The 14,442-nt window shown below is 43.7% G+C and overlaps 1 protein-coding gene across 3 annotated transcripts in view; it reads left to right on the top strand.

The window, feature by feature from the left end:
* The window catches only part of PSEN2 (presenilin 2), a 39,554-nt gene extending 30,576 nt beyond the window's left edge, over positions 1-8,978 (top strand). For 2 of the 3 annotated variants that reach the window (XM_020982133.2, XM_020982134.2), the window contains exons 7-11: positions 936-1,034; positions 3,690-3,767; positions 5,033-5,152; positions 6,645-6,763; positions 8,103-8,978. In XM_020982133.2, the coding sequence (XP_020837792.1) occupies positions 936-1,034; positions 3,690-3,767; positions 5,033-5,152; positions 6,645-6,763; positions 8,103-8,258 (572 nt within the window). In that variant the 3' untranslated portion in view covers positions 8,259-8,978. Of the gene's footprint in view, positions 1-935; positions 1,035-3,689; positions 3,768-5,032; positions 5,158-6,644; positions 6,764-8,102 lie in introns of those variants that run through there. The other variant, XM_020982135.2, reaches the window with a different exon arrangement.
* The last annotated feature ends 5,464 nt before the right edge of the window (positions 8,979-14,442 follow it).

The raw sequence follows: 14,442 nt of genomic DNA, 5'->3' as shown, positions 1-14,442 counted from the left end.
TTGTCAGATCCCCGAGGGCAGGGATTGTCACTTGTATCCTCAGGACTTACTGCAGTGTCTGGTATATGAGGTGCTGAATAAATGCTTATTGGTTGAGTAATTCTAGTTAGTCATTTTTTGGTTTTGTTTTTTGCTAGGCAGTGGGGTTAAATGACTTGTCCAGGGTCACACAGCTAGTAAGTATCAAGTGTCTGAGGCCAGATTTGAACTCAGGTCCTCCTGACTGCAGAGCTGGTGCTATATCCACAGCCCCCTCCAGTTAGTCTTTTAATTATCTTCCTCCTGAAGAATGTAAGCTCCTTGAGGGCAGGGACTGTTTCATTTTTGTCTTTGTGACTGGCACTGTTGGCCCAGTTCCTGGTATATTGTAGGCATTTAATATGTACATGTTGAATTGAATTTTATGAAACCAAGAAGGGGGATTCTTCACCAGAAAATGACTTTCCTTCAAAAAGAAAGTAGAGGGGCAGCTAGGTGGCACAGTGGGTAGAGCACCAGCCCTGGAGTCAGGAAGACCTGAGTTCAAATCCAGTCTCTGACCAGACACTTGACACTTACTAGCTGTGTGACCCTAGGCAAGTCACTTAACCCCAATTGCCTCGCAAAAAAAAAAAAGTAGAAGTCACATAATACGTCATTATCTTTTCTTAAAATCGGCTCTTTCAGACCTGCTTTAGAGTCCAGCCTATTGCTGGTCCTTGGGCACACACCATAGATTAGGGCAGAAACCTGTTCAGCAATGGGTAAGCTCCAAGTAGAGGCTGAAGACCAAAGACAGATGAGGAAACCAGTGCTCCTAATTCTCCGTTTCTTCTTTGTCAGGGGCGAGGGAAGCCCAGCTATCCATTTCTAAGAGCATGAGTGAAATAAGTTTCTGGGATCTGCTTGAGAATAATGGCTGCTTTTCCCTGACAAAGACGTTTTGGTTTTCACAGATCTCGTGGCTGTGCTCTGTCCTAAAGGGCCCTTGAGGATGCTTGTAGAAACTGCTCAGGAAAGAAACGAACCTATATTTCCTGCCCTCATATATTCATGTAAGTCCTCCCCGCCCCAGCCCCTGCTGAGCAGTTTAAACCATGTGAGTGCGGTTATCTCTCCACACCCTTTCCCTTTTGGTTTTCCCAGCGCCAATGACAACTTCCTGACGCTCTTTCCTTTCAGAGTTATGATAAAGAACCCCTTTCCAGGGTCAGGTAGGGTGGGGGAAAGAGAGGGGAGCTGGTCTCTCTTCTCTCTGATATCCAGTGCGGAGCTGGCCTTTTTTTGCCCATTGAAGACTGTTAGAAAGCCTGCTCTTCCACTGGAATTGTACAGTCTTATAGTTAGAAGCAGCCATAGGGGCCTAACCTCCCAGTGCAGTTACTTGTGTAGCCTCGGTGATGGAAGGTCCTCTGGCCTGGGCTTGCAGGGATGGGGAATCAACTGTCCTACCAGGAGGTCCCCTCCATTGTTGGCTGTCTTTTGTTGCTAGGGAGTCCTTTCATAGGTTAAGCCGAAATCTGCCACGCAGTAACTTCCACATGCTGAACCTATAGAGAAAAAGCCCAGTATGGTTTTTGCACGACCCTCCCTACATGGTGACTCATGGGAGTAAATTATCTTAGATCAAGAACAGAAAGGGACCTTAGGGACCATCTAGTACAACTGACGTGTTTTGTAGATGAGGAATCCAAAGCCCAAGGTGGTTCAGTGACGCGTGTGAGGTCACAGGCAGTGAGCATCCAGGTCAGGATTTAAACCAGGCTCTGCGACTCTGAGGCCAGTGCCCTTTCCACCATAACTTTGTTGCCAGATCAGCTCCCTTCTCTGGGCCTCAGTTCCCTCTTCTGTCGGATGAGGGATCGGAGGAGAGAGATGACCCATCTGAGGTCACTTGTAGCTCTAAAACACTTTGGATCTGTGAGTCTGTGAACCTTGAAGGAGAGTTGTTAGGCCAGAGTCAAGGCAACGCTCTAATAATAGAGGAGGAGAGCTGCCCAGCCTTTGGCGGAGTTCTGAGTATTCAAATGATGCAACATTGATGAAATGGAATTAGAAAATTCTGAGAGATGTGAAGAATACCAAAAAAATGGAAACAGACAGATGATATAAATTGAGCCTCACAGGATAGGAACATGGGTGTTGACTAGAATTACTTAAAAACAACAATGGCAGGGGGTTGGAACGAATAGGATGAGGGAAATACAGTTAGCACTGGTAAGTGTGAAAAAATTTTGAAGCAGTTTTCTCTAATAAAGGCCTCATTTCTCAAACATATAGGGAACTGAGTCAAACTTATAGAAATAAGAGCCATTTGATTAGTTAAGAGCCATATTGATAAATGATCAAAAAATATGTTTTCAGATAAAGTAGTCAAAGCTATCTAGAGCCATATAAAAATATTCTAACTCACTGTTGATTGGAGAAATACAAATTAAAACAGTTCTGAGGTACTACCTCATACCTATTAGATTGTCTAATAGGACAGAAAAGATAAATGACAAATGTAGGAGGGGAATGGGAAAAATGAGACAGTAATGCGCTGCTGATGGAGTTGTGAACTGATTCAGCCATTCTGTAGAGCGATTTGGAACTAAAAGGCTATAAAACCCTTTGACCTGGCAATACTACTACTAGATCTGTATCCCAAAAGAGATAAAAAATAAAAAAGGAAAAGGACCTATATGTACAAAAATATTTATAGAAGCTCTTTTCTGGGGGTAAAGAAAAAGAAATTGAGGGGGATGCCCATCAATTAGGGAATGGCTGAACAAGTTGTGCTATGTGATTATGATGGAATACTGTTGTACTATAAGAAATGATGAGCAAGATGCTTTCAGAAAAATCTGGAAAGTCTTGCCTGGGCTAATGCGAAGTGAAATGTACTGTGTACAAAGTAACAGTGATATTGTAAGATGATCAGCTGTGACTGACTTAGCTGTTCTCAGCAATACAGCGATCCAAGACAACCCTGAAGGACATGATGAGAAACGCTCTCCATCCCCAGAGAAAGAACTGATGGTGTCTGAATACAGACTGAAGAATCCTTTTTGTTTACTTTCTTTATTTTTCTTGAGGGTTTTTTTGTCTTTGTTTTCTTTCACAGCATGCATATTATGGACATGTTTTGCATAGCTACACATGAATAACCTATGTCAAACTGCTTCCCTTCTCAAGGGCAGGAGGAGGAGAAGGGAGATAATTTGACACTCAGAGTTTTAAAACTGAATATTGAGAATTGTTTTTACATATAACAGGAAAATAAAGTACTAAATAAATATGAAAAAGTAAAATTAAAATAAATTTTTAAAAGCTACAACAATGGCAACAATACTTTTTAAGCACATAGATAGGGAAGAGATCAGAGAGGAGGCTCAGAGCAAATGCAGTGTTCTTGTTAAGATTTACATTATTGGTTTCAATAAAGTAATATAACAAACTAAGTGTCATTATTACCCCCATTTCACATGTGAGGAAACTGATCCACAGAGAAGTCAAGAAATTCGAGCCTCCAGGTAACCAGACCCGGGCCTCAAGCTCTGTTCTTTGTTCTCCACATTCAGGGCTTTTCTGCTCCCTTGCATATTATTAAATACTGTGTACTGTAATACTAAATCATCCTTTAAGCACAGTAGGAATAGAGAAGGACTGTTCGCTAACTGTCTGTGTAGCCACAGTGACCACGGTCATGCCCTGTCTTCTTCTTGCAGCTGCCATGGTGTGGACCGTGGGCATGGCAAAGGTGGATACTCCAACGAAAGGAGCCCTTCCCAAGGACCAAGAGCAAGGTCAGTGTCTCTGAAGCAGACCCCCTGGGCCCAGGGGTGGCAGCCCTCCTTCTGGGCACGGGAGACCAAGACAGAGAGAAAGAGAGAACGCCGGACCGTTTACTGAGTGCTTACTGTGTGCCCTGCAGTGGGCTGAGTGCTGGGAATTCAAAAACAAGAAAGCAGGCCTAGTTCCTGCTCTCAAAGAGATTGCATTCCAAGAGGGAAAGACAAAACCAAGGGGAGTGGGAAGGCCAGGAATGGGAGGAGGAGAGCCAAGTGAGCAGTGTGGCTGCGGTGGTCCACGTGGTGACTCAGCAGCCGGCCTCGGGCCGAGTCATCCTCACTTAGGTGGTCGAGGCAGCTGGTGTGGCTGTGGAGACTCCAGAGGGAGCAGGAGGCTACGTGAGTGGTGGCATTCACGACCAGGCACTTGGCCATTGTTATTTATTGCTACAGGATAAGCAGTATGGGTTAGCGGATAGAGTTGTCAGTTCAAGTCCATCTCTGACACTAGTGGCTGTGGGAACCTGGGCAAGTCACTGAAACTCTTAGTGCTCTGGGCAACTCAAGACAATAAGCTGCAAAAAGGGTGCCCACATCTAGTGGTAGAAGGAGTGTCCTTACCTGGGGATTCCTAATACCAATGAAATCACAGGTCTTGGCCCAGTCCCACTTCCTCATATGGTCCCAGGACTCCTACTTCCACACCTGACCTCTTTACCCTGCTGAAGCACAAGCATTAGTCTGGGCTAGAGATTTTCAGATGTGAAGAGGTGTCATTCTAGGACCTGATAACTCCCTAGAATTTACCCCAATATGTATCAAAATATGGAGTATCCTACATGCTCCAGGACAAGTAAAATGAGTACGGCAGATTCCTTCTTTTATGGTAAGGCTGGGGCAGCTTTGTTGTCACCCCTCCATTGCTGGTGCACTTTGGATGTCCCAGAGGACCCCTGGCCTGGTTTCCTTTTCAGTTATTTTTGTTATTACCAGTATTTTCTTTGAGCCAAAGAGAAGTAACTGACCAGGGTGGTGGGAGGACAGGAGGAGGATAGACAAGGGCATGGCATCAAAGAAGTGCCAGTCTTGAGGAGAGGGACCCATTGAAGTCCAAGTTCTGATCTACCATGGACCCTTCCCTGAGGGGTAGTTTCCTTCTCTCCAGCTGTCGGCCTCTTCCTCCCCAGTGAAAAATTCTTCTGACTGTGCTTCTCATGTCCTCTCAATCCTTTTTTTTTTTTTGGAACACCATTGATGCGCTTCTATGTCTGGGAACACAGATGAAGACTCAAGTGACGCTTCTGGGGACCACTCTTACTCTGCAACGTATGACTCTCCGAGATGTACCCCACTCCATGTGCCTTCCTATGCCGTGGAGGAGCTGGAGGAAGAGGAGGAAAGTAAGGTGGATTAGTTTTCTCTAGCCACGTGGGGGCTTTCCTTCTGGTGGGTGAGGGGTGCTAAGAAGGGTAGGTGGGAGGTGGAGGCCAATTCTCTTGAAAGAGTGCGCCCACACACAGCTACTGTGATTTCCTTCCAAAGGGAAAAAAGAAAAGATTAGGAATTAGAAAGGGAGTCTGTACTGGCAGACTCCTAAGAGGCCCCTAGTGTGGTAGCTTCTAGTGGGTGGCAGGCTCCCCGGGGGCGAGGATTGTTTCATTTTGTCTTTGTTTTCCCACTGCCTAGCACAGACCCCTGCACATAGAAGGTGCTCAGTAATTGCTGAATTGAATTGTATGTTAGTCTCATGGGAAGGTGTGGCCCGGTCACCACTAGAATAGAGATTGGCCTATGGGAGATGGGATAGAGAAAGACAAGGGAACTAATTCTTTGTCTTCTTAAGAGAGCAGAGTGATTGGGAGTCAGAGGCTAATGGTTGGTAATGAGTGCAATCTTGCAGACAAATCAAAAAGCACTTTAAAAATGGGTGTTCTCAACTCAAACCATCCTGAATGGTTTTTTGAAGCAGGTCATGAGATCATAGATTTAGAGCCGGAAGGATCTTGTCAGGCATCTGGTCTAGTAGTCTCAGTTTACAGGTGAGGTAACTGAGGCCCAGAGAGTTTTAGAGACTTGTCCAGTGGCATACAGGCAGGAAGCAGCAAGCTGGGATATGAACCCACCATGTGATCCCACAGTTGAAGTTTTTTATGTGCTTGAAAGTTTTTTACGTGGGCAAGGAAACTGTAATTCTACTACGAATTACAGTTCCTTAAAATATTCTTAAATTCAGACTTACTTTTAATGTAACCTGGCTTACCCCCTTTAGACTTACTGGAAGAGAAAGTGCTGGCCTGCATGAGTAGAGGTAGTTCTTCGCCTGGAAGTTCCCTCTACCAGTAAAATCACCAGTCCAGGCCCAGGCCCATTCATTAATGAACGCCTCTTTCCATGCCCGATCTAGCCAGCCTGCTGAAGGGCAAGCCTTAGATTGAGCTGCTCCCTGTTTCCCATCCCACGAAGACCTAATTAGTTACTTTTCCAGGCGGTGAGATTCCCTAGCCTTTTGTTTCTCTGCCTTCTGTCACTGCCAGGCATTTTTTGAAGGGTTGCCCATCAGAAAATTTTGGATGGATTGTGGTATTCTAAGGCTGTCATCAGTTTCAGAGCTGTTGCTGTTGCTTACATGTGATTCAGTGTTTGGTGGGGAAGGAGGGGAGGGCAGTGACACAGTTGGTGGGCCACAGTGAGCTTTTGGCTCTCTGAGAATTTCAGATATGAGACGTTTTCTGTGTTCCTGAACATCGGAGAGAACTGGCTGTCCAGTGAGCGTTGAGATAAGTCAGCTGTCAGTGCACTTAGTCAGTCTCATCCATCACCCTTTATCACTGACCTTCCATGAGGAGTTGCCACAAGGCTCACAAGACGTGGATTTTGTTTTTCCCCAAACAGGGGGAGTGAAGCTTGGCCTGGGAGATTTCATTTTCTACAGTGTTCTTGTGGGCAAGGCGGCGGCCACGGCAAGTGGAGACTGGAACACCACACTGGCCTGCTTCGTCGCCATTCTCATCGTAAGTAGTAAGAAGGGATAGCAGGGAGAGCAATCACTTACGTTCGTATGACCCCTTCTGGCCATTGTCCCTACCCACCCGTGACGTAGCTTAGCCGTCTGACCCAACCCTGTGAAATATGTAGCAGTATTATCTTCATTTTTACAATGAGGTGACCCAGTGGTCATGTGAGTCACTCAGGGTTAAAGGCAGGTCTTAAGTGAGGTCACAGGACTTGAGAATTAAAAGGGGCCTCAGTGGTCCTCTAGTCCAACCCATATGCGAAAGGAATCCCCACTATAACATGCCCAGCAAGCAGCTGTCCCGCCTTGGCCTTCAGGGAGGGAGATCAAAAGTCTTCTGACATCCAAGTCCAGGGTCTTATACATAGCAGGTGCCTAATAAATGTCTTGAGTTGGGTTGAATGGCCCCATTCCCATTCAGAAGTTGTTACGAATCATCTGCTTGAATGGTACCATACCAGATGTGTTGCAAAGAGGTCCTGAAACACCAGCAATGGCCTCTCAATGCTTGGTCTCAGATGGTCCTTGAGTATTTCTTAAAAAGGAAGAAGATGGTCCAAGCCCAGAGAGCTTACTTACAGTGCCCTAAAGCTATTACCTTGCTGTATGGGTGATTTTTCAGAGATGTTATCCAGTCATATAGTTTAAGCTGGTGACACCATTGGCCGTTCTCATGTAAGGTTATGTGTGCTGCATTAGAGATGCGATGTCCTCATGTGTCTGCTAACATTTTATTGCCTTGGAGGGTGGGAGGAGAAGTCCTGTGGTTACAAGTAGGTGGAGCACTGAACCTAGAGTCAGGAAGTCCTATGTTCAAATCTGGCCTCAGTCACCTACTAGCTGTGTAACCTCTTTCTGCCTCAGTTTCCTCATCTGTAAAGTGAAGATAATAATAACACCTACCTTCTCCCACCCAGATTTGTCATGAAGATACAATGAGACCATATTTGTAAAGCATTTTGCAACTCTTAAACTGCTCTCTACATGCTAGCTAGAAAGGCCCCTAAACTAGAGAGTCAGGAAACCCACATTCTCATCTTGCTGTATGGGCTTAATGTCTTTGTGATTCACTCTCCTCCCATAAGAGGAGGGATAAAATAGCGCTTATGGCACTTGCCCCCCAGGGTTGACAATGAGGATCCAGTGAACCTGGGGATGGGAACGTACCATACAAGTGCTAGATGCTTTGGGGGATTAGCCTCGCCATGGGCTGAGGCATTCTTTGGAATCTCTCCGGGGGTGTGCGCTCACACACACACACACACACACACACACAGAGGCACGCACTACAGTTTGCCCTTGTCCCCCTCCAGCCTTACTTTCTGTCCTTCCCGCAGGGTCTGTGTTTGACACTCTTGCTGCTGGCAGTGTTCAAGAAGGCCTTGCCCGCCCTGCCTATCTCCATCACCTTCGGTCTCATCTTCTACTTCTCCACCGACAACCTCGTGAGGCCTTTCATGGACACTCTGGCATCCCACCAGTTGTACATTTAGAGCAAAGTGTAGCTGCTGTTGTCTGGAAATTAGGAAATTCCAATTCTATGGAGTCATATAGTTTTACACGTTAGTGCCATATATTTTTAAAAGCTTTTTTTTAAAAAGAAGACAACACAAAAAAAGTATTGTGTAGTTACTTTGTGAGATTGAGCATTAGTGCAGTGGAGTAGAACAAGGCCCAGGATCTGGGTTCAAGTCCGGGTTCCGCCACTAACTAGCCATGTGACCTTGAGCTTCAGTTTTCTCATCTGTAAACTGAGGATGTTGGACTAAGCGATCTCTAAGGTCCCGTCTGGCACTCAGGTGATTTAGGCGTCTGTAATTCTCAGTTCAGCCGTTCACCCTTTAAGGACTTGCATTCCCCCGATGGAAGCCCAGGAGTTCACCTGGGTGACCCAAAAAAGGAGGTCACAAAACGTGGCTCTGGGCAGAAGGGGTGGTCTGGAATTTCATAGAAGGGTGATCTGAAGAGGACTGTGACATGTTGGAAGCCCATAGAATGCTGTCAGGAAACTAGATCAAGGGACTGGTCCTGCTCACTAAGATAAGCAAAGGCACCTTTTTCAGGAAGGAATGTTCACACTGTTTTATCAATGATGTTATTTTTATTACCTATTGAAAAAGAAGTCCGATTCTTGTTACAGTTCGGATGACGAACTGCTGGGAAGTGGCTCATTGGACGTCGTGACTTAATACTAATAAACTTCCTTAGATTGACTCGGCTGGAATGCTCTTTACCTCCTTGTAAATTGTGACCCATCTCCAGTGCGACTGAGTGGAGAGAGAGCTGGCCCCAGAGTCGAGAAGACTTGGGTTCAGGCCCCACCTCTGACACGTGTGTCCTGTGATCCTGAGCAAGGCAATTTATTTCTCGTTACACAAGGTCTCTAAGTTGCAGAAAAGGGGCCGCCTTGCCTTGACAGCAGGACTTCCTTCACAGCCAGGAGTCCTTTATAACAATGAAATCTCGGGTCCAGACGCTTTCCCTGTTTCTGGTGTCACGTGTCTGGCTGGTAAAGCGTGTGCTGCATTCAAGGGTGGAGTGTTGAGCAGAGTTGATGGAAAAAAAATACACAGGCTCCAGTTAACTGGGGAGGGACATCATGGTGTGAGAAATGGGTCAGGACACCTGGGGTCAAATTCCAAATCAGGTTCCTGCTTAGCTCACATGTCCTTGGTCGAATCACTCTTCATCTCTTGGTCTCTGTTTCCTCATCTGTAAAATGAGGGGATTGGATGAGATATCTCAATGTCCCTTCCAATTCTTAATCTGTGATCGTAAGGCATCACCCCCACCATTGCATGTTAAGCCCTCATTTAATGAGAAGTAGGTCAAGAGCCTATGGTTTCATCAAAGTGGGAATTCTCTCCTCCTGTCTAGTTCCTACCTCATTATTAATTTTGTTGTTAAATCTTCATATATTATCTGAGGCACAGAGAGGTTAAGTGACTGATGCCTGTAGTTGTACAGTTAAGTCAGTGTCAGAGGCAGAATTTGAACCCAGGTCTTTGATTCCAGGTCAAGCAGTAGCCATGTGGGTTCTTAATGAGAAGGTTTTTTGTTTGTTTTTTTTTTTGGTCTGGCCTTGTGCTTTCATTGGTGTGAGGAACCCCTGATAGGAAAACTGTCTCCACCAATACATATAGTCAACTTGTCTGTAATCTGCAGTTGCAGAGACTTGCCTGGGTATAAGCATAAATGAAAGTTTTCAAAATGGTAGGGTTCTTCTACATGAATGCTTTCAGTTGTGTAGAAGTCACTACCTTTCAAGGTATCCTGTCCTGTTATTGGGTGTCTCTAATTTTTCTAAATTTCTTTTTCATATTAATCTGGAGTTGGGTTTTTTTTTTTCTCATTACTTCTATCCTTTGGTTCTAGTTGTGTTTCCTGGAACCACACAGAGCCAGTCTCCTCTGTCTTCTATGAGACAACCCTTCAGATATTTGGAGACCACTACCATGTGTCACCCTTGTCTGCAGCCATTCCCAGTCTTTCTGTTCCTCTTTTGTCATGATTTCAAGACTCATTATCATCTTTTTTTCACCCTCTCTGAAGAGACTCTGTATGAGGTACTGAAGCTGAGGGAAGAGTTCAGGGCTGGAGTCAGTCAAATAGAAGTCACAGTTTGACCTGTAGCAGTGGAAAAAAAAATCCAAGGAAGAAGGGATAGGGAAAAGAGCTGAGGGGTCATGGACAAGAGGCAGTGAAAGGAACACTGGCTCTGAAGTCCCAGGACCTGTCTGGCCTTGGGCGAGCTACTCCTCCTTTCTGCGCCTCAATTTCCTTGTCTGTAAAATAAATGAAGGGTAGATTCGATGACATCAGGGGTCCCCTCTAGTCCAGGATCTATGCTCCTCTGTATTGAATATCATTGCGATCAAATAACACCATCTAAGTGCTGAAAACAAACTGGGAAGTAGACCACAGGTGCAGTCCACTTTTTTTTTAATGCACATTTCAAAAACCGCAGCAAAGACAATGACAAAAAATTCGTTGTGATGGCTGCCTGAGAACTGAAGCCAATCTCCATCCTCTCCAAACATGACAGAGTAATGATTGCTGGGTTATGGGGACTCTAGAGAAACATCCTCCTCTTTAGGGCTCTATCACCACAGTTCTGTGGGCCCTTGTTGCTGTTACAAGGTAGGTGGATTTTTTTTCCATTTTTGAGGACCAGACTCTGCCCTGAAGAGACAGGCTTTAGGAAAATGTCACTGTCTTTGTGTTTCCTTCTTCTTGAAATAATGCAGAATGATAAAGAAGTATCAAGGCCAAAGGATGTAAGCATTTTTTGTAAACCAAAAGAAAACCAGTCTTACTCCAGAAATGGCATAGACATTTTGATTAATTTGTTATGAAAGGAATAAAGACATTTTTATACTTGAACGAAGCTTCTCTTTCTGTAAACTGTTTGTACAATATTTAAGCAAAGTTTTGGTGAGCTGCTTTCTAGGGGGAACCTAGGCAGGCGTTTCAGTAAAACAGTGCTGAAAATCAATCTTTTTGGTAAGTCTTGTATTGGCTAAAAAAGCATTAACATTTTTATCTGACCTATCTGTGGAGTAATGAGAAGATAAGCCAGTTTGTAGTGGTGTTAAGGAAGTGGATTCAGCAGGTGTCAACTACATGTTTCAGAAGTTTGGCAGTGCACAACAAGAGATAAAATAGAGATTTGTGTAATAGTATTTTTCTCAGGATGGGAAGCTATATACATATATATGTGTGTGTGTGTGTGTGTGTGTGTGTGTGTGTGTATATGTATACATATATGTGTATATATGTATATATGTATATGTGTGTATATATGTATGTATATATGTATGTATGTGTGTGTGTGTGTGTGTATATATATATATATATATATATATATATATATATATATATATATATATATACTGTCTTGCCCCTCTGACCTCTCAAAACCCACAAGGTTGTAGGCTAGCACATTCATCTCCTGTATTCATTCACCTAAGAGCAAGAAAGAATGAAACACAACACAATCAGAAAACCAAAAGTGCTGGGTGTTCAAGGTCATGTTTTGATCTAGGTGAAGAAATACAGGCCTCTCTCCCCTCCCAGAAGTTTATAGCCTGCTTTTTGTCCCTTGTCTCCAGAAAAGAGCTAGTTTGGCTGGTTACTGTCTTTTGTATGAATATCCAGTTCTACCTCAGCAGTCAGTTTTAACTACTCAGCAGACAGGGATAGGTCACAGAGTAATTCTGTTCTCTGAACCAGGGAGCAGGACACCTCCAATTGCAGAACATCACACTTTGAGAAGTGGGTTCACCAACCCCAGCCTCTACCCCGAGATCCCTAATGGGCATGTTCCCAGAAATAGGCCCTCATTGTCCATTACCTCATGAGATCAATGAATATCCTTTTGCAAAATCTAATTGATATTAGTTATTTACCATTGATATTGAGAAATATCAATAAGGCAAATTATATTGGACCAATAATCAATGGGTATCAATACTGATAACACATCAGAATAGGGGATCAAGCATAGCCTTAGAAAACTCAACCCCCCCAGGGGTACCCCTAAGTCCCAGGAGAGGTGTAGCCAGACATTCTTTGGTGACCCTAACTGCTAGTGCCCATGTGGGTTGGCAAATTCAGAGCATATAATTGTTGTACCATTAAAGAAGAACATATTAAAGATGGCAGTCTGCTTTCCTGAAAATAATAGGGGGAAAAAGTAGAAATGAAGGAAGAATAGCTCTTCCAGTCCTTAAACTATGTTATAAAGCACCAATCATTGAAACGATTTGGAATTGGGTAAAAATAAAATAGAAAAATGAATCAGTGGAATGGGCTAGATAAGAATCAGAAACAAACTCAATAATGTATTGTTCAATAACATTCATTAACTAGTATTGCTGTCTTCTTTTTGTCCAAGAACATATGGGAAAATTGGAAAACTGTTTAGTAAAAAAAAAAAAATTGGTTTAGACAATGGTCTTCCACTTCCATGCACCAAAACCTTTGGCTCTCAGTTCTCCGTATGCTTTTTCCCTTGAAGGACTTCTTCACTATTAACAATTCAAAAGTCACTTCTGTCTCTGTCTCTGGGCCTCAGTTTTCTCCTCTGTAAAATGAGGGATTGGACTAGACGACTTCTGAAATCCCTTCCAAGCTCTATCAATCTGTGTTCTAGTAATTTGCAAATGGAGATATTGCTCATCACATTTTTTTTTAATGGAAAAAAAGGGATAGAGGTGCCTCACAGCCATGACAAGGAGGGAGAATTTTTCACCAAACAAGGGATAGAGGAGATGATAAAATAAAATAGACAAATTTAATTATATGACATTGAAAAGCTTTTGTGTGAACAAAACCAACACAGATAAGATAAAGGAAACTTGGTTATGGAAAAACCTTTGCATCAAAAATCTCAGATAAACATCTGCTATGCAAGATACACAGGGAAATAACACAACTATAAAAGACAAAATGCTATTTACCCAATAGATAAGAGGTCAAAGAATACGAATGAGTAATCAAAATTGCAAGCTATAAACCATATGAATGATCACTCCAACTTATTTCACGTTCCTAAGCCTCTGCTTTTTCATGTAAAATGAGTGGGTTGGATCAGATGGTCTCTTAAGTCAATTTTCAACTCTAAATCTACAATCCTGTGATTAATATATGACTTGCTGAATCTAAAGTGAGTTGGAGAACCACCAATGGATTGTTTTGGGATGAGACCACATGTTCCCAAGTGAAGGCATCATTTTGTCACTACAGTGAAGGTGAGGCACCATTGTCAAGTGTGGCAAAATGGCTGCAAAGTTTTAGGTTCCAGATTTGCTTGGCAGGAGATGCCCCCCTCCCAGATCCTACAAATTTGGGTTTCTGTGAGATTATCCAGTTCAGCTCATACATCTGTTATGTACAAGTCATTCTGTTAGATCATGAGACTGCAGAGACAAAAATTAAAGCTGTCCCTGCCAACGAAGAATTTATGATGTTCTGGCATGATGTAACATGCACACAAGTAAGTACGTACAAAGAGAGAGAGAGAGAGAGAGAGAGAGAGAGAGAGAGAGAGAGAGAGAGAGAGAGAGAGAGAGAGAGAGAGAGAGAGAGAGAGAGAGGAAGAGAGAGAGAAGCGGCAGGGAGATCAGAAAAGGACTATTTAGGAAACATGATCTGAGCTGTGCTTTAAGGAAGCTAGACTAAGCCAGAGCTTCTTAATCTAGGGCCCACAAGCCCTTCAAGGGATCTATGGACAAAATGTAGGGGCCCATGAACTTGGAAAAAAAATATGTCTTTATTTTCATTATCTTTGGTTTCCTTTACAATCCTATGGATTTTACTTGTGCATATAAACATTCTGAGGAGGGGTTGATAGACTTAACCAGACTGTCAAGGGGGTCTATTTTCCCCATTTGTGGATGTGCACCAAGTTATAACAGTACCTCACATTCAACTTCAGTTTAGGGAATATCCAAAATAGCCCTGACTGGTCCTGTAGATCTAAGATTAAGAGCAAGGGGTGGTGTGCCCTCACCAGTGAATGTGCGGTCTCACTGATGGAGGGGTTCCCATCTGGGGTGGGGATCATAACCCTTTTATGCCTGCTTATCTTGTATAACTCTTGTGTCCCTGTCCTTCCAGAAGTTTATGATAGAGGGAGCCATCCAGCGTCCTAAGGGCCTTACTTATGTTCTCGAA

Source organism: Phascolarctos cinereus, unplaced genomic scaffold (assembly GCF_003287225.1).
Source record: "Phascolarctos cinereus isolate Bilbo 61053 unplaced genomic scaffold, phaCin_HiC Scaffold_5;HRSCAF=322, whole genome shotgun sequence".
In the NCBI taxonomy this organism is placed as follows: Eukaryota; Metazoa; Chordata; class Mammalia; order Diprotodontia; family Phascolarctidae; genus Phascolarctos; species Phascolarctos cinereus.
Note: the sequence above shows the minus strand (reverse complement) of the source record. Positions and strands in the feature narration are given on the sequence as shown.